Source organism: Podarcis erhardii (genome assembly GCF_964252035.2).
Source record: "Podarcis erhardii genome assembly, chromosome: 2".
In the NCBI taxonomy this organism is placed as follows: domain Eukaryota; kingdom Metazoa; phylum Chordata; class Lepidosauria; order Squamata; family Lacertidae; genus Podarcis; species Podarcis erhardii.
In genome coordinates this window covers 107,551,225-107,571,474 of record NC_138498.1, presented here as the reverse complement: position 1 = coordinate 107,571,474, position 20,250 = coordinate 107,551,225, and the positions used below count along the sequence as shown (strand labels likewise).

At 50.0% G+C, this 20,250-nt stretch overlaps 1 protein-coding gene across 3 annotated transcripts in view; it reads left to right on the top strand.

The window, feature by feature from the left end:
• The window catches only part of MTMR14 (myotubularin related protein 14), an 88,860-nt gene that overhangs the window by 56,818 nt on the left and 11,792 nt on the right, over positions 1–20,250 (top strand). For 2 of the 3 annotated variants that reach the window (XM_081852787.1, XM_081852789.1), the window contains exons 17-18: positions 718–894; positions 18,910–19,053. In XM_081852787.1, the coding sequence (XP_081708913.1) occupies positions 718–894; positions 18,910–19,053 (321 nt within the window). The remainder of the gene's footprint in view (positions 1–717; positions 895–18,909; positions 19,054–20,250) is intronic. The other variant, XM_081852788.1, reaches the window with a different exon arrangement.

The following is a 20,250-nucleotide window of genomic DNA, read 5'->3' as shown; positions in this document are numbered from 1 at the left end:
TTTTTATGACAGTGTAACTCCAAAAGTTCAGTAGATTAACCTATTGTTAGCTACCGTGAGCCATTTCTAACAGAGAGGTGGAATAGAAGTGTTTTATATATATATATCTATCTATATATATATATATATATATCTTTTTCTTGTTGTATAGATTATTATTTTTAAAAAAGGGGGGGGGGAAGATCCACGGTTATGGGAATGGGCGACCCCCCGTCTTCTGTTCTCTTTGGAGAGGATGCTGAGCTCCAGTTAATGGTCTGAGCATTTTGAGAGTCCAGGGGAGTACTTGTAAACCTTTGGCCTGACCTCCCTGGGAGCCTTTTTGGTGGAGAGGGAGTGGAGCAGTTAGGAGGCAAGGAGGAACCTGCCTTGAGGCAGCCTAGACTTCCAGTGTGGTGTAGTGGTTAAGAGCGGTAGTCTCGTAATCTGGGGAACTGGGTTCGCGTCTCCGCTCCTCCGCATGCAGCTGCTGGGTGACCTTGGGCCAGTCACACTTCTCTGAAGTCTCTCAGCCCCACTCACCTCACAGAGTGTTTGTTGTGGGGGAGGAAGGGAAAGGAGAATGTGAGCCGCTTGGAGACTCCTTCGGGTAGTGATAAAGTGGGATATCAAATCCAAACTCCTCTTCTTCTTCTTCTTCTTCTTCCCCACTTGGCTTGGCACTCGCAGCCCAAGTAGGTGCTTCTGTACTACTATTTTAATTTTAATGTTTTGCAGGAGGAAGAACTGTGCCTCCTCCCCACAGACAGTCCTGTGGGGTCGGCCGCAACCGTCCGAGGAACGGCTGCCCGTTCAGGGCATGCTCGAAGCCAAGTCCTCCAGCTCCTCCTCTTCCAACCACTCGGAGAACTTCTCAAGGTTGGGCAGCAGTCCTCTGGAAGTGCCCAAAGGCAGGTGAGAGACGGAGTGAGGCTTGTATTACTTTGGAGAGCGGAGGGTTGGGGCAGGTTGCCAAGCTGCACAAGGCAAGGGCAGTGGTCTGCAGGAGAAGCAATGGGGGCAGCATTCAAGCAGCTGCACACGAAGGAAACCCTCCTTTCCCCCCTTTAGAAAAACCAGGCGTTAGGAAGGAATCGATCATGCAAATGTACACAAATTTCCTTCTCAGGAGGCTGTTTGGAAACTTTTCGCCAAGTGCCGCCGCAAGGAAAAAGCACCCGCTGCCCAAAAATATAATTAAAGTGGCAATTTGCTGCTCTTTAGTTCCACCCGGATTCTGCCACCTGAGATGTCTGCTCCTGCTGCCTCAGTTCTGGGCCCGGTGCCGACTTAGCAGAATGAGGAGAGGAAGAAAAGCACTGAGTTTGGGGGATGGCAGCCCTTTGAGGCTGGAGGGGGTCGAGAAACTTCACTGGGTTGTACTGGCTGCACAAGAAGCAGTACAGTGGTACCTCGGGTTACAGATGCTTCAGGTTACAGATGCTTCAGGTTACAGACTCCGCTAACCCAGAAATAGTACCTCGGGTTAAGAACTTTACCTCAGGATGAGAACAGAAACTGCGTGGCTGTGGCGCGGCGGCAGTGGGAGGCCCCATTAGCTAAAGTGGTACCTCAGGTTAAGAACAGTTTCAGGTTAAGAACAGACCTCTGGAACAAATTAAGTTCTTAACCAGAGGTACCACTGTACTAAGTTAAGCCAGATATCCCTAAAAATTCCTGCTTAGCCCTTTTACAGCTTTAGGGATTTCCCACCGCCCACAGTTTTCAGTTTGTCCATGAGCTCTAGAATTTTTAATTCTGAAAAAAGGGAGTGGGTTGACATTTTGGGCGATGCCAGAAGTTCTGCTTCCAGGCTTCAGATCATGCGTGTGGCCCAGCTAATCCAGGGACACCTAGCAAAGTGTCCTGTTTATGTCTGTTTGTAAAGCACCCAGAGGGGGCACTTTCTCTGCACCTTGCTTTGGAATGCTAGAGGACTGTGTTAAAACGTAGGCATGGCTAGCAGGGGGCTGTGCCCATGAATGCTGGAATTGGGGGCTTGGGGAAGAAGGTGCCACGCCATCTGTGGGCAAGAGAAGTTGGGCCGCCTGAAGGAAGCTTTCGGTACCATGCAGGCATGGCTCGATGGAATATTATTGAACAACTGCTCCAAATTCGACTCTGTAAATTGTGTCTCTCTTCTTCCTCTCCTGCGGGGTTGAACAAACCCGTCGTAAAGATTTGTTTTAAGTGCTTGAGCACGTTTGGGTGGGTAGGGAGTCTGGGAAGAAGGCAACAATTGGTTAGTGCCTCGTGAAATTGTTTCGGGACCAGGATCTGCAGTGTTTTAGGAACTACAGTGGTGCCCCGCAAGACGAATGCCTCGCAAGACGAAAAACCCGCTACATGAAAGGGTTTTCCGTTTTGGAGGCGCTTCGCAAAACGAATTTCCCTATGGGCTTGCTTCGCAAGACGAAAACGTCTTGTGAGTTTTTTTGACTTTCCCCCCCTTTCCCCCCCTTTTTCTAAGCCGCTAAGCCACTTATCTGCTTATCCGCTAAACTGATAAGCTGCTAAAAGCCGCTAATAGCGCTAATCCGCTAAGCCGTCAATGGGCTTGCTTCGCAAGACGAAAAAAACGCTAGACAAAGAGAATCGCGGAACGGATTCTTTTCGTCTTGCGAGGCACCACTGTACGTGGTCTCGCTGTTGCTCTGTTGAACTTGAAAAGATGTACAGGTTACCAGCCGCCTTATGCTGGAGATGTGGTCGGCGTTATGTCAGATTTAGTTGTATTTAGAGGAAATGCAAACGAAAAGATTTTGGGGGGCTAAATTGCAAAGGAAATTGATCAAATTGTCATTTATGAGTCAATGATGGGCGCCGTGATTTTTTCTTTTAAAGTACCGTATTATTCGCTCTATAAGACACACCAGACCACAAGACGCACCTAATTTTTGGAGGAGGAAAACAAGAAAAAAAATATTCTGAATCTCAGAAGCCAGAACAGCAAGAGGGATCGCTGTGCAGTGAAAGCAGCAATCCCTCTTGCTGTTCTGGCTTCTGGGATAGCTGTGCAGCCTGCATTCGCTCCATAAGACGCACACACATTTCCCCGTACTTTTTAGGAGGGAAAACGTGAGTCTTATAGAGCAAAAAATACGGTACATACGAAAGAGGGTGAATTTGGTGGTGCATTCGTTAGCCTCGGCAAAATATTAATAGCAAAATATTGGGGGGAAACTGCAGATCCCGTCAGTGAATGGGGAAAAGCAATGTGCTTATTTTAAACATATGAAAGACTCTCTCATGTGGCTTGAAGCCCTGGAGTGTTACTTCCAACCCTTAATCCAACCAGCGGCCTCTTGAGTCATTAACCAGGCAAGTCTTGAACTATCTGAAGTGCTTTTCTAAAAATGTCAGGGTATTGATTGCAATAAGAAACTAAAACTGGCTCGAATCAAATGCAGTTCTTGTCAAGGAACATGAGTTTGGAAAGGCAGAGAGATGAAAAACCTAGAAGATTTAAGAACTATAGGTCTGAACCAAAACAGATCACACACACACCCTCAATCTGTAGCAAGTAAGGAATTGGTTATACGAACCGAAAGCTCATAGCAAAGAAAATCACAAAGCTGAAATCTAGATAGCATACAAGTGAGATAGTGCTAAATGTTTCAGAATAGTGTTTCAAATTTCGGGAATGCGCTCTGCTCACTTTCTCCCCTACCCCCCCCCCCCCGGCTGCAGCCAGAGTTGCGTTAGAGCTGTCTGTTGTTCTGTCCATTGGTGTAAGAGGAGACTTTGCTTGTGCCCCTTCCATTTGAAGAGGAAGGTCGCTTGTGCCCGCAGGCAGGTACCGTATTTTTCGCCCTATAGGACGCACCGTCCCATAAGGCGCACCTAGTTTTTTGGGGGGAAATAAAGGGAAAAAAATTATTTCCCCCCCAGGCGCGGGGCTGGGGCGGGGGAGGCCCGCCCGAGCTTCCCCCGACCCCAGCCCCCAAACAGGCAGCTCTCTGCAAGCTGTGGGAGCCCATCGCTGGCTCCCGCTGCTTGCTGAGAGGTCCGCGAAGCCTGGACGCGCTGAGCTCAGCGCGCGCAGGCTTCAGCACGCAGGCAACTCTCCGCAAGCAGCAGGAGCGCTCCCGCTGCTTGCGGAGAGGTCCGCGAAGCCTGGAGAGCGAGAGGGGTCGGTGCGCACCGACCCCTCTCGCTCTCCAGGCTTCACCAAAAGCCTGCATTCGCCCCATAGAACGCACACACATTTCCCCTTCATTTTTGGAGGGGAAAAAGTGCGTTCTATAGGGCGAAAAATACGGTAATATCTTTTCATGATGGCTCCCAATTGAGGAAATTAATGTACTTACAGAAATTTATCTCAAACTATCTTTGGCAGCACTGTAAAGCCCCCCCCCCCCGCCCCCAATTCAGGTGTGTGGTTGGCTGATCTTCCTCCAGCGCCGTTCGCACTTTGTCACTTGTGCAATTGTCTGACTTCGAGATTTTTACCCTTAGGTCTAATTGTATGTTGTATTTCAAATGAGATGGTGCCGCCAAACCTTGCCCTCCCATATCCACCCTGCCTCGGAGACAGTACCTTGGTTTTGTATCTTCCCTGAACAAAATAAAAGAATTCCTTCCAGTAGCACCTTAGAGACCAGCTAAGTTTGTTCTTGGTATGAGCTTTCATGTGCATGCACACTTGGTATCTGAAGAAGTGTGCATGCACACGAAAGCTCATACCAGTAACAAACTTAGCTGGTCTCTAAGGTGCTGTTGTTGTTTAGTCATTTAGTCGTGTCCGACTCTTCGTGACCCCATGGACCAGAGCACGCCAGGCACTCCTGTCTTCCACTGCCTCCCGCAGTTTGGCCAGACTCATATTGGTAGCTTTGAGAACACTGTCCAACCATCTCGTCCTTAGTCGTCCCCTTCTCCTTGTGCCCTCCATCTTTCCCCACATCAGGGTCTTTTCCAGGGAGTCTTCTCTTCTCATGAGGTGGCCAAAGTATTGGAGCCTCAGCTTCACGATCTGTCCTTCCAGTGAGCATTCAGGCCTGATTTCCTTAAGCATGGATACGTTTGATCTTCTTGCAGTCCATGGGACTATCAAGAGTCTCCTCCAGCACCATAATTCAAAAGCATCAATTCTTCAGCGATCAGCCTTCTTTATGGTCCAGCTCTCACTTCCATACATCACTACGGGGAAAACCATGGCTTTAACTATACGGACCTTTGTTGGCAAAGTGATGTCTCTGCTTTTTAAGATCCCCTTCATGGATCACTGCCTTGCCGTGGTGAAGGGGCTTGAATAACTCAGAGAAGCTATGAGCTATGCCGTGCAGGGCCACCCAAGATGGACAGGTCATAGTGGAGAGTTTTGACCAAACGTGATCCACCTGGAGCAGGAACCAGCAAGCCACTCCAGTATCGCTGCCAAGAAAACTCCATGGACAAAGGCAACAGGCATATAAAGGTGCTACTGGAAGGAATTCTTTTATTTTGTTTCGACTACGGCAGACCAGCACGGCTGCCTACCCGTAACTATCTTCCCTGAGTACAGGATGTTATTGTTTCCCCTGCCATCCTGTCCGTTGTGTGGCCTGGCTGTTGCATTTGTTCCCTCTGCATATTTTAAATTTGGGTGGTATTTGCAGAGGTCACTCTGTTGCCAGCATGGTAGTTTGGGCCGTGCACTCCATCACCTCTCGAGACAGGCAGATCCCAACAACAACTAAGGCTACAACTGCCAGGGAATAAACCTGGGGGGCCCCTCTTCATGCAAAACATGCACTGTGCCTCTGAGCTGTGGTCTCCTCCTCCTCCTCCTTTTGCTCTGGAAAAGGCATGTTCCAGTGTCTTCTGGGGGCTGCTTGCCAGGGAGGCTCCAGCCCCTTTATCCCAAAGGGTGATGACATTGGGGTGTGTGTGTGTGTGTGTGTGTGTGTGTGTGTGTGTTTGGCGTTACAAGTGTCTTATCCCGGGAGCGTGTGGCTCCTCAGGCCCAGCAGCTCTGCCGTTGCCGATTTTTTGGGGGGAGAGCTGCGGGCAAGGTAGCCACGCTCTTGAAAGTTCCATGGCGGCACTAGGGGGCCCTGCCACACTGGCAGGCTCAGCTGTGCCCCTCGTATATCTCGGCTTGGGGGAGCCTTGCCAACCCGGAGGAAGGAGACGGCTGCGCGTGGCTTTCAGATCTTCTGGACCCGTGGCCATGGCAACAAAGCACTTAGCGTTTGCCGCAGCGGAGGAAGCGGGGCATTCCGGTGGGCCAGCAGCTACTACAATAGGTAACTTAATTGGCTACCTGCCACTTCCCGAGCGCACTGACAGGCAGGAGGCACGCAGGGCAAGTCATGCTGAGGCCGCTGGGAGTAGGAGGAGGGCGTGAGAGGAGCGCAGCGCATGCTAGCTTGGGAGAATGGGGGGGGGGGTTGTTTCTCTTCCCCTCCCTTCCCCAAGAGAGAGAGAGGGGAGCCTGCCAGTGCCTAGGCAAACTGGCAGGCCAGGCAGAAGGAAACCCCCGCGGTTGTCTGTCTCCGCAGACTGGATCAGGGAAGCTTAATTGAAGCCAAATAGGCATATTGGTAGTTAAGCTGGCAAGCGTACACATCCCTGCACTCCCGATTGCCTGAAGCTGTGGCTGAGCGGAAGGAAAGGGCATCGCTCAGTATTGCCCTGTGGGGGTTTGTCTGCTTTCTTAACAACAGGGCCGAGGGAGCCTCAAGCGCCTGGAGGATCCAATCAGGCCTCTCCCACCTGTCCCGTGCGAGTGCAGCCAAGCAGCTTGCCTGCTAGACCACCCATTTGAGTGACCGCCCCCTGTCGTCTCAATCTAATCAGCATGTGCCCCATTAACAAATGAATTGTGCCGCAGCAACGTATTTACCAGCCTGTGCCACATTTTAATGGGGGAAGCTGTATGTGTGTGTGTCCCCCCCCCCCCCGCATGGATACTTATCTCTGTTGTGTTAATATTGCACGTGAAGGTAGCTAATCTCAAAACGTTCTGCAGAAAAGCTGGGGTAGTCTGGCACCGCGAGGAAAGAATCTTGGGAGCTTCAAGCAAACGCTTGAAGGCAGGATCGCACCTTCTTGCACCTTCTTATTACGATCGGCTAGGCTGTGCAAAATGGGCCCTGTGGTGCAGAGTCTGTTCCCCTGTTGCCGTTCGCCTTGGGAGCAAGGTGTGGCCCCCTCCGCTGCGGAAGCGTTCCTGGGTGTCTGCAGGCGGCGGGATTAACGCCGTGTAAGATGCGCGCAGGACAGTAATGTGGCTTAGCAAACTGGCTAAGCCGCGCCTGAATGCGCTTTTGCTAAACCCATTAAACAAAGCTTGCACAATGCGCTCAGATCCGCCGAGGAGCTCTGGGTCTGGAGACAGCTTTGTCGAAATGCGTAAAGCACAGCGGCAACTGCTCCTGGGAAGAGGCGTCGGGGTGGGGTTGGAGCTTCCCGCGGAGCTCCAAGATGCTGTGGTTTCTGTACTTCCTTGTTTCCCTTGTATGTGTGCGAGGGAATGAGGGAGCTAGTCCTCTAGGTCTGCCTTTTGGCAGCTGAACCCGGCCTCTGTTCCCATGCATCTATTTCACAGAGTTAACTAGACCGTTGGAAGGTTCGGGACACCTGAAAACAAGAGCTTCTTTATGCAGCGCATAGTTAACCTGTGGAACTCCCTCCCACCAGAGGCAGCGATGGGCCCCCAACTGGGGTGGCTTTCAAAGAGGATTAGACTCATTCAGGGAGGAGAGGGCTGTCGAGGGCTGCTGGCTGTGATCTGTTTCCACAGTTGGAGGCAGCAGTGCTTGCTGGAAACCACAGAAGGAGTTCTTGTGCTTCTGTGAGAACAGGACGCTGGACTGGACGGGCCATTGGTCTTGCCCAGGGGTCAGCAAACTTTTTCAGCAGGGGGCCGGTCCACTGTCCCTCAGACCTTGTGGGGGGCCATACTATATTTTTTGGGGGGGAAATGAATGAATTCCTATGGCCCACAAATAACCCAGAGATGCATTTTAAATAAAAGCACACATTCTACTCATGTAAAAACACGCCAATTCCCAGAATCTCCGCGGCCCGGATTTAGAAGGCGATTGGACCGGATCTGCCCCCCCGGGCCTTAGTTTGCCTACCCATGGTCTGGCCCCACGGGCTCTTGAGTTCTTTTATCCCAGCACTTCTCTATGATCAGGGGAAGCCCATGATGTCATCCCGATGATCTGCTGGTTTCCACTGCTTGAGGTTGTGGAGGAAGCTGCTGCTGCTGCTGCTGCTGCTGCTGTTGCTGTGTGCTGTGAGCAAATACCCTTCTCCTTGCACGCAAGCGTCCTGGCTCTTGGCCTTAATGGCCCTGTAATTATTACCCTGGGTCAGGCCGGTAAATGCTCTAATGTGACAGCAAACAGGCATGGCTGAAGCAGAGTGCTGCCAGCTGCCAAGTGCGTCGCTCACTTGCCGGCTGTGCTTCTGGGCCCTGCACAAAGATCTCCTGCCATCCAGCTGCTGTTAATAGAGTAATTATTAGCTTTCTGGTCTTTATGGTTAAATATTTATGTCCTGGGAGCACTCCTTAACGCCATGTCTGCTTTTTGCAGGCAGCTGATTAAAGCAGGCAGGCGCAAACAGGCAACCGCCGGCCCAAAGGTGGCGGCAGTCGGTGGGGGAAGCGCGGTACTAAGCAAGTGAGCAAAGGTTCTGTGCCTGGACGATCCAGATTTCCCCACCACTACCACCACCAAAGGGACGCAGGTGGCGCTGTGGGTTAAACCACAGAGCCTAGGACCTGCCGATCAGAAGGTCGGCGGTTCGAATCCCCGTGACGTAATGAGCTCCCGTTGCTCGGTCCCTGCTCCTGCCAAACTAGCAGTTCAAAAGCACATCAAAGTGCAAGTAGATAAATAGGTACCGCTCCGGCAGGAAGGTAAACGGCGTTTCTGTGCACTGCTCTGGTTCGCCAGAAGCGGCTTAGTCATGTTGGCCACATGACCAGGAAGCTGTACACCCTCGGCCAATAAAGTGAGATGAGCGCCGCAACCCCAGAGTTGGCCACGACTGGACCTAATGGTCGGGGGTCCCTTTACCTTTACCTTTACCACCACCAAGGAAAGCTGGAATTTGCAGTCTGTACAACTGCATGGAGGACTGTGTGAATTGCACCAAGGGGATTTTTTTTGCAAATTTATTCGGCTTATTTTTAATGCAGAATTTAATTCCGTGTTTGTACTGTAAACCACCCTGCGATCCTCAGATGAAGGGCAGCACATAAAGTTAATACATAACAACAATAATTTAAAAATCTGCTAGGAGCTGGGGTTGCACAGTGCAAACCACTGAGAACCTCAGAGGGAGCTTTTAAGTTCATAAATTTTGGGCAGTGTTGCTTGCCCACTTTTTTCCAAGTGCACTTTTGCCAGTCCTAAGAATTTAGTTTCCCCCTCTAAATGAAAGTGGAGAGTCTTTGGAAATGTAAATCTGCCCCTGTTGCCACATTCTCCTTTTCTGCATTGGGGGTAGTATTATGGTATGGATATGCATATAGCTGAGGCTGCTGGTTATATTGGCTGCTTCTACATTGGACAGCTGATGTAAGGAAGAGAACAGGAGAGTGACTAACAAGCTCATTACTGTAAAGAGGTCCACCAACAGGGCAATGAGAACCTTTCAGTATCAAGGATCTAATTAGTAGGTAAATTTTCCCCAACCTGGTGCCCTCTGGCCATTGTTGGACTACAAATCCCAGCAGGGACGCAGGTGGCACTGTGGTCTAAACCACTGAGCCTCTTGGGCTTGCTGATCAGAAGGTCAGCGGTTCAAATCCCCATGATAGGGTGAGCTCCCATTGCTCTATGCCAGCTCCTGCCAACCTTGCAGTTCGAAAGCACGCCAGTGCAAGTAGATAAATAGGTACTGCTGCAGCAGGAAGGTAAACGGTGTTTCCGTGTGCTCTGGCTTCCGTCACAGTGTCCCATTGCACCAGAAGCGGTTTAGTCCTGCTGGCCACATGACCCAGAAACCTGTCTGTGGACAAATGCTGGCTCCCTTGGCCTGAAAGCGAGATGAGCACCACAACCCCATAGTCGCCTTTGACTGGACTTAATCGTCCAGGGGTCCTTTACCTTTACCTTTTTTTACAGATCCCAGCACCCACAATCAGCATGCTCAGTAGTGAGGGAATTGCAGGCCAACAACCCCTGGAGGGTACCAGGCTGGGGGAGGCTGTTTTAAGCAATGGGGCTGGCCTCAAGCCAGGGCTCAACTCTGGAAGAGAAGGCCCAAGCTGTGAAGCATGAAGTTTAGAGCTTTTGAACATCCTTTGTGGGGTGAAATCCTGGAAAGCTGCTGCCGTGGAGTGTAGATAGAACTGTGTTTCTTAGGAACCCTCTACCTGAGAGCTTGCTGAGCTGCTGCCAATTGTCGTTGTTGTTTAGTTGTTTAGTCGTGTCTGACTCTTCGTGACCCCATGGACCAGAGCATGCCAGGCACTTCTGTCTTCCACTGCCTCCTGCAGTTTAGTCAAACTCATGCTGGTAGCTTCGAGAACACTATCCAACCATCTTGTCCCCTGTCGTCCCCTTCTCCTTGTGCCCTCCATCTTTCTCAGCATCAGAGTCTTTTCCAGGGAGTCTTCTCTTCTCATGAGGTGGCCAAAGTATTGGAACCTCAGCTTCAGGATCTGTCCTTCCACTGAGCACTCAGGGCTGATTTCCTTAAGAATGGATAGGTTTGTTCTTCTTGCAGTCCATGGGACTCTTAAGAGTCTCCTCCAGCACCATAATTCAAAAGCATCAATTCTTCGGCAATCAGCCTTCTTTATGGTCCAGCTCTCACTTCCATACATCACAAGTGGGAAAACCATAGATTTTACTATACGGACCTTTATTGGCAAGGTGATGTCTCTGCTTTTTAAGATGCTGTCTGGGTTTGTCATTGCTTTTCTCCCAAGAAGCAGGCGTCTTTTAATTTCGTGGCTGCTGTCACCAGCTGCAGTGATCATGGTGCCCAAGAAAGTAAAATCTCCCCCTGCCTCCATTTCTTCCCCTTCTATCTGCCAGGGTGTGATGGGCCCAGTGGCCATGATCTCTGCTGCCAGTTAGAGCAGCCAATATAGGGTAGAGAGGGGTAAGGCATAGTCACAGTTTCACATGCAGAGCTGATTCAAAAATTAAGCCCAAACTGAACCCTGCACCAAAGCCAGGATTCCATTCTTAGGCCACCACAGGTTGGTGGTATTTGTGGATTTTAGGTTCTCTCCCACCCCCGTTCCTAGCTGGCTTGAGTGACGGATGTGAAGAAAGAGAAGCCAGAGCTGTCAGAAACCTATATAGCTCTTCCTGGGAGGGAAGGGTGGTGCAGTGGAGAGGAGTGACCTAATTAAACGAAGCCCTTTCTCCGGAGCTGGAGCTTGAAAGAATCTGGGCTGCTCGAAGACCCAGCAGATCTGAACGTTCTTCCTGCTAGAGGAATGGGCAGCAGCATGACTCTCCCTGTCTGTTTTGCCTCGCCTTGATCCTGCTTTTTCTTCCAAGGGTCTGACTTCCAAGGAAGCTGCCTTATACAGAAGCCCATCTACCTTGTTATTGTCCACATGGACAGCTCTCCAGGGTTTCAGTTGCAGGGTATTCCCAGCCCAACCCATTTACTGGGGAGGTCCCAGTAAATATTTCTCGGCTTGATGGATTTCTGGAGTTTGGTTCCCTGTGCTTTCTACCTGTGCTGCTCACGAAGCATGGCCGACTCTGCTTTTTATATATAATTTTTATTAGATTTTCTGTTTTACAATTTAAAGTACTCATTTTAACATCCTTAAAATATCAGTGACTTCCCTTCTTCTCTTTCCATGGTTCATTTTACATATCTCACATCCCTGCATCTTTTACAAAACCTAAACCATTCAGTATTCCATTATTGCATCCATCAAAAATTATTTACACTGTTGAATTTATCTTAACGCTGCCAGTGTTTTCATGTCTACACAGTTTCCCCCCATATAGTCAATAAACATTTTCCAATCTCCTCTAAACGTATGTTCTTCTTGTTCTCTTATTCTATATGTTAAGTCTGCAAGCTGAGCGTATTCTGCCAGCTTAAGTTGCCATGCTTCTTTGGTTGGGACCTCGCTCGTTTTCCATTTTTGGGCTAACGAAACACAGGCCACGGTAGTAGCATACATAAAGAACCTTTTTTGACACCTGGGGATTTCAGTCTGAATTATCCCCAACAAAAAGGACTCTGGTTTTTGGGGGGGAAAGTACGTTTAAACATTTTCTTCAATTCATTATGGATTATTTCCCAACACTCTTTTACCCTTTTACAAGTCTGCCACATGTGAAGGAACGTTCCCTCAACCTCTTTGGATCTCCAGCACTTATCTGATTCAGTCGCCAACCCTGTTCTGATTCAGCATCAAAGTAGTTGAGTTCTACTTGACTCCATCACCCCAGGAAAAGGCAGCGATTTTTCACCTGTGTGAGTAATTCTGGGCTGCATCAATAGGAGTATTGCATCTAGATCAAGGGAAGTAATAGTGCCACTGTATTCTGCTCTGGTCAGACCTCACCTGGAGTACTGTGTCCAGTTCTGGGCACCACAGTTCAAGAAGGACACTGACAAACTGGAACGTGTCCAGAGGAGGGCAACCAAAATGGTCAAAGGCCTGGAAACGATGCCTTATGAGGAACGGCTAAGGGAGCTGGGCATGTTTAGCCTGGAGAAGAGGAGGTTAAGGGGTGATATGATAGCCATGTTCAAATATATAAAAGGATGCCACATAGAGGAGGGAGAAAGGTTGTTTTCTGCTGCTCCAGAGAAGCGGACACGGAGCAATGGTTCCAAACTACAAGAAAAAAGATTCCACCTAAACATTAGGAAGAACTTCCTGACAGTAAGAGCTGTTCGACAGTGGAATTTGTTGCCAAGGAGTGTGGTGGAGTCTCCTTCTTTGGAGGTCTTTAAGCAGAGGCTTGACAACCATAGGAGTGCTCTGATGGTGTTTCCTGCTTGGCAGGGGGTTGGACTCGATGGCCCTTGTGGTCTCTTCCAACTCTATGATTCTATGAGTCTATGATTCTATGAGTAGGAGAGCGTAGGTGAATCAGGGAAGCAAGGGCGTCTGGGAAGGTTTTCGTATGGGATGCCGCCTGGCGACACAAGAAGATTGCAAGGGCAGTTGGAGCAAACAAGTCATTCTGTTTCCTGAGCTCAGGAATAGCCAACATGATCCGATCTAATTACTATTGGACTCCAGCTCCTATGAGCCCCAGCCAATGCAGCCGAGGATAATGGGAGATGGAGTCCAGCCAGAACATCCAGGGGTGCAACACCGCATTGGCCACTCCTGCTTTAGTTAACAGAAACACTAGCAGAAATACCGTAATTCCGACACAGCTCATGAGGTTGACTGTAGAGGTCAGCAAACTTTTTCAGCAGGGGGCCGGTCCACTGTCCCTCAGACCTTGTGGGGGGCCGGACTATATTTTTTTGGGGTGGTGGTGGAATGAATGAATTCTTATGCCCCACAAATAACCCAGAGATGTGTTTTGAATAAAAGCACACATTCTACTCATGTAAAAACACCAGGCAGGCCCCACAAATAACCCAGAGATGCATTTTAAATAAAAGGACACATTCTACTCATGTAAAAACACGCTGATTCCCAGACTGTCAACCGGCCAGATTTAGAAGGCGACTGGGCCGGGCTTTAGTTTGCCTACCCATGCTATAGAGCCACAGTAGCACATACATTTCAGAGAGACGGCACTACTTGCTAAAACAATTTTTTTGAAAAAGATTTCACCACCAATTGGGTCCCTGGTATTAAAAGGTTCTTATTGCCCTGCCAGTGGGCCCCTTTGCAGTTAATTGGCTTGTTAGTCACTCTGCTGTTCTCTTCCTTAGATCAGCTGTACTCGAGCACATCACTGAGGTCCTTTTTGTCCAGCATGAGTCTGGAGTAGAAAGGGAAGATGAATCCATGGTTTGAAGTGCTGGCTCGTCTTGCCATCTCGCCTCCCACCCCTCCCTTTATTGTTGTTCTCTTGGCTTTCTGCTTTGTCCAAAGATCATAAGCCAAATTAATCCTCTGTATCAGCGCTCTAGTGTCTGTTCTTGGCGGAAGACTGGACTTGAAACTCTAATAAGGTCGTGTGGGATGAAGGCTGGAGAGCTCCGCTTGCCAGGGTGAAAGGATTAGAGCTGGAGAGTTTCCGGAACATTCTCCCCAGCAGAAGAGGATGAGTTACTCTTCGGATAGATAAAGCTACTTTTGTGTTGGCAACGCCGTTGGCGTCTGCTGCAGGCTTCCCCAACCTGGTGCCCTCTAGCTGATGTCGGACTACAGTTCCCATTGGCCCTCTGGCTGAGGCTGATGGGTATTGTAGTTCCACAGCAGCTGGAAAGGGTACCTCGTAGGTTGTCCTGGTCTACCGTGATGGGCAGTGGCTTTCCGGTGCCTTGGATAGAAGTAGCTCCTCCTGAACTTGTGTCATGGGCTGGCTGGATACAGAGGAGCTGGATACAGAGGCACCAGCTGGAGAACCCCCAGGGGAAGAAGGCTCAGAGCCAGGCGATTGGTGGTGGGATGATGAGGATGATGCGTGCTCAGAGGGAGAAGAGGAGGAGGCGTTGGAAGCTGAAGAGGCAACAGGGCTTAGTGATCAGGAGGAGTCTGGGGCAGAGAGCAGTCCAGAATCGGAGGCAGAAGCAGAGGCTGGAGAGGAGGGGGCCAAGAGGCAGAAGAGGAGGCCTCACTGGGGTCAAGACCTCCTGGGAGCAGTTGCTGGGTTCACTAGGCCTCCTGCGCTGTTTTGGTTTCTCTGAATAAATATATTGCAAACCTGCTCCTGACTGCAGCTCCCGACACTTTTGCAGTCCTTCAACCTGAGACCTCCTTCATGCAATCCATGCAAGAAGGGCCTTTCACACAAAAAATGTTTCAGGCACTCTGGCATGCTGACATCTGAGGGATTTAATATTCTTCACAGAGCTTGACTCTAGGCTGTGCTGGTGCTACCACGACTGTTTTATCCTCTGCTCCCAGATAATGTCACTAGTTCCTGCCCCTTCCTTCCTTCCTTCCTTCCTTCCTTCCTTCCTTCCTTCCTTCCTTCCTTCCCTTCTCTCTCTCTCTCAGTTTGTCACAAACAAAATATCTTTCCTAAAATCGCCGGATTTATGGAGGTTCTCTCTGCATTTAAAATGTAACATATTCAGTGACCCAACGTGACTACAGCACTATGCTTGCATCAGTCGTGTCAATCATGGAAAAATTGGTTAATTTTCACAGTGGAAGTTTGCAGGAGATGGGCTTTTGTGCAGCTTTGAAGAAAGAGGTAGCAAGAGAGCAAGGCGGGGGGGGGGGGGGCATGTATTTCACGGAGTAGGCACAGAAACTGATGGGCACCCTGCCCAAATCCCTTTTTTCCTCAATTCTTCTCTGATGCACTGAGGGGCTGGAAACTTGCTTTTTTAAAAAACGAAAGCAGAAAATGGACTCTAAATCAACTAGTAGAGTCTATCATCTGGACCCCACAGGTGGTTGAAATTGCAGAGTTATTGGGTAAACCCTTGGCTTTGAATCCTTTCTGGCTGTGTCTGCAAACTTCGGGGCTGGCCTTGTGCTTCTGTGGCCATTCCAGATCTCTCTCTATTTCTGGCTTCCCTCTTCCCCTTCTGCTTTGCTGACCAAGCAACCGGCGTTTCTCTCCTTCCTGCACTCGGCTCTTGGCAGCTGGCTTCCTACCGATTTCCAATCCCTGGTCCGGCCGCTTCATTGGCGAGCCGAGTTGCGTGAGCTTTGCCAGAGTATACAAGAAGGCCAGACTCCCCAAATCTCTGGAAACATGATCCACCCAGAGCAGTATGTGTTGAGGTTATTTTAGACTCGAGGCCAAGAGTTCCTGAGTCACATTCTCTCTACCCGACATTATAATAAGTCTTGCTGCCACTGCTGCTCTGCCTTGAGCCTCCTCCTTTCACCGCACTAAGACAATCTTCTGCGCCTCACATTCTCTTGTTACAGGGCAATTCCTCTCTGCTAGAACAGTCTTTCCTGCCAGCTAGCCCTGTGTAAGGTCTCTCTACCTTTTGGGGGGGGGGAGTGCCCAGAGTTGTTTACCATTTGGGGGGGATCGGTAAAGAGCACAACAGCAGCGATCACTTAAAATAATACCGTGATCGACCAGGAGATAGCGATCGACCTGCTGGACATGCCTGGTCTAGTTCAACCCCCTGCAATGCAGGAATAGCAGCTGAGAAACGCCGACAGATGGGCGCAGCCATGTTGCCCTCCAGACATCCATCGTCAAAGGTGGGGAAACGATGGCTGTGACCGCGGTGAAGGAAGTCTCTGTGGGAGTTGCTTCAAGGAATCACCAATGCTTGATCCTAACAGATTCAATGGTACCTCGGGTTACATACGCTTCAGGTTACAGACTCCGCTAACCCAGAAATAGTGCTTCAGGTTAAGAACTTTGCTTCAGGATGAGAACAGAAATCATGCTCCGGCGGCGCGGCGGCACAGGAGGCCCCATTAGCTAAAGTGGTGCTTCAGGTTAAGAACAGTTTCAGGTTAAGAATGGACCTCCGGAATGAATTAAGTACTTAACCCGAGGTACCACTGTACTACTAATTCCCCCACATCGATGCTTCTCCTTGCTTCCTCATCCTTGTAAGCGAAACTTGCCGGCTGCCTCCCTTTTCAAGTCCTGTCCTGCTTTTTGGAACTCTTGCTATAAATGACTTCAAAGCTAAGAGCCAGTAGGCGTCTGGATATTTGTCCTTTTCTCCACCCCCACCCAAAAAAACCCTGTTTGCTTCAGAATGCTATGAGCGCACCTGTGGATCCCTCTGCAGAAAGACAGCCAGGGATTGCAATGAAGAAGTCCATTTTGTCTTTATTTCTGACGCGTTTCTCCGATGGGAATCCGCTTTGCCGCCAAAGTTGTCTTGAGAAGGGAAAGAGGAGCCAGCGAGTCTCTTTGCTTGGCGTGTGCAGGCGTTTGGAACCAGGAGCCGCCAGCAGTTGATTGACTGCCACCGTCTAGTCAGGGTGGCTGTCTAGAACTTCCACATTCAGAGTATTTTGTATGTCCCTGGGCACCAGAAGGGGGAGGGAGTGATTGTCTTCATGTCCTGCTTCTGATTGGCTACTGTGGGAAGAGTGATACAGTGGTACCTCGGGTTACATACACTTCAGGTTACGGACTCCGCTAACCCAGAAATAGTACCTTGGGTTAAGAGCTTTACCTCAGGATGAGAACAGAAATCGTGTGGCAGCAGCAGCAGGAGGCCCCATTAGCTAAAGTGGTGCTTTAGGTTAAGAAGAGTTTCAGGTTAAGAACGGACCTCCGGAACAAATTAAGCACGTAACCAGAGGTACCACTGTACTAGCATAGTTGATGCTTTGGCATGACCCAGCACAGCTGCTCTTCACCTTTCCTAAACTCATGAGAGACGGCATGATGGTTGGTCATAAAAACTGAGATTTGCTTTCTTTAAAAGATGCTGGATTATAAGGCGCTTTGGAGACTTTGTGGCTGAAAAGGGCAGGGTGTAAATAAATTTAAGGTGTGGAAGAGCATCCTCTTTTGCCAAGGGCCCAGTGACCAAGGGCCCAGTCAGCTGATGAGCCCGTTCTTGCAAGAAACCAGAAAGCAAATCCCCTTTTGTTCGCCAAAGTAGTAGTGAGTTTTGGGGACAGAGAGAGGGGTGGTGATAGGGAACGGCGCCAAAAGTGGAAGTCTGTTTTACCCTACAGCATTGTGGTCTTTTCCCAAAAACTGGAAATCTGGATTATTCCCTGTACTTTGAAATGACCTTTTCAGGTAAGAGGGGACCCAACGCTTCTGCAAAATGCCAGCAGCTGCTGGTGCTCCGACTGAAAGCGGTTTGCCTGAAGGGCCTCTTAATAAAAATAAAAATAAAGGGCTTCCTTGTGAGCTGGGCTTGCCGCCTCGCAGCTGATGCTTCTCTGCTCCCATCGGATTCATTTCTTCCAAATCGGCCGGCTTGTCGTATTGCTTAACGCTTAGCGCTGCGTGTCACTCCTGAGCCTCCAGCTAAGCATTCTGGGACTGTGGAAGAAGGACGTGGCCAGGGGCTGAAAGGCTTGCCTTTGGAAGGAGGACGAGAACGGGACTGCCGCATGGTTTCTGCTCTGCAATCCGCTGGGGATCTCCTCTCTGTCTTTCCGCTCTGCTGTCCTCTGAGCTGTTTTCTTCGATTAAGTGCTACTGCTGCTTTCTTGCTTTCTACCAACTCACGGCCGTTGTGGTCCCACGCTGCCTCTCACCTTCCAGGAAAAGAAAACCGGGGATGTCGTGTCAGGATCTGAGCACTCCACTGGCTGGAAGGGCCGGGGGACAAGTAGAAGTTCCTCCCAGAAGCACAAATCTCATAGGAACCTTAGGAAGTTGCCTCGTTCTGAGTCAGATCCCCCATCCAACCTTCTTGGTACTTCCTGCACCCACCAGCAGCAGCTCTCCAAGGTTTCAGGCGGGGGTCTCTCCCAGCCCTCCCCAGAGATGCCGTTGGGGGATCAAACCAGGGACCATCTGCATGCAAATAGGATGCTCTGCCACCCTTCCCTCTTGCGTCGCTCCATGCCCTCCGCAAACTTCCATTGGGCCCCAGCTGGCCTGCATGATGACCGCACCTTTGGGAGCAGCGTCGGGGTTTTGGGCTCTATTGGCAAGACGGTTCTTGGCTTTTGCAGCTCCTGCATGACATTAACCGCTGGTTTGCCCGGCACAGCGATTCAGCGCTTTCGCCCTCCTTAACAAGCTCGGCATCTTCTTCCTTCTCACTTTAGAAAGGCCTGCCGTAAGCCGTACACCCTCAATGCCATTCTTGAGATGATGGTGCCAGTGTAAACTCAGAGGGGCAGGAGACCAACGAGGGCTTGAGCAAAAGGGACGTTCTGCTGAACAAAGCCACTGACTTGCATCGTCTCCTCTTTCTCTTTCTTTCTCTCTCTCTTTCTCCCTCTCTCTGCCCCAGATCTGCAGACCATTCTCTGCCTGGATCCTCCATCTCTACAGACTTTGGCAGCTGGCAGCTGGTAACGGGGAATGGCAGTATACAGGAGCAAGCAGACTCCTCCCTCCCTTTCAGCTTCCCGGATGAGCTCCCTAACAGTTCCCTGTAAGTGTGCTGAGAACGACGCGTTGGGAGGGGCTGCGCTGTGCGTAATAACCCAATGCCTCCGGATCGGACCTCCGGCATCCTGAAACGATAGTCACTGGCCTGGGCAAGGCCTCTCTCCCAGAAGACCCACAAGGACCATTACTGATTTGATCGTACCAGGCTAGCTAGGTCCAGTGGTCTAACTCAGTGTGACAGTTCCTTATAGGCCTTCTCGCTAGCAAGAACATGCTGGTGGCTGACAGTGCAAGCTGACTTTTCCCACCCAAACACCCCCAGAGCACATGGGATGCAGATATGTCTTTCACAACACACAGGGATGACTGCGAACTTTCCCCTTTTTTCAGTCATCACAGGTACTTCCATGCAGATGCATGTCTCGTCTTGATATCGGTCCTTTTGCTAATAGGCAAATGCTCCATAGATGTGAGCTGGGCCCCTCCGGGGAAGCACAGCCAGTTCTGAATCTTGATTTCAGTGTGCTCTGTCGTCGGGCTGGTCCTTTTCCTTTCTCGTCCTCTTCAGCAGTGCAGCGCATGGAACTGTGGAACTTGGCCTTCTTTGATTCAGTTCGTTTATGCAGAGGTTTTCAAGACAACTTTTGCGCATTGTTGTTTTTCCCCACTCAGCCGAACCTTTCGTTTTCCATGGAGTTCCTTTATCTTGCAACTTTTATTTACCAGGCGGAGACCATGGCACTGTCATTTGATCCCTCTTTCTTCTGCTCCAACGGTCCAATCCTAGGAGTTCCTGCCAAGGGGCTACTGTTGCATTCACTGAACCGAGGACAGATCAGAGTGCTCAACAGCCTCTTCATTTTCTCTTCCTCATTTCAGAAGTTTTCATTTTAATAACGATAATCTTGTAATTTGTGCCCCACCCATCTGACTGGGTTGCTATGTGGATTGGGGAGATTCACTGCTTTTGCAATTCTGTGGAGCCGGCCCTATATTCTTGGCACCTGTTGCCCTACAAATACTCATGTCTAGCTGTGTCCCTCAAAGTTTGTTAGGACTTGAACTCATTGATCACACCAGAACTCATTGATAGACCTTGTCCTCTTCCTTGCTGGCGTCTTGTGGCTTCTTTGGCCAGTGGTCTATAACCATTTATGTTAGTTTCACATTTAGATCAGTGCCAGCTGAATCCTTGGTGGTCTTGCTATAAGAGGACTGTGCTCGCATTGCCCCTCGATAG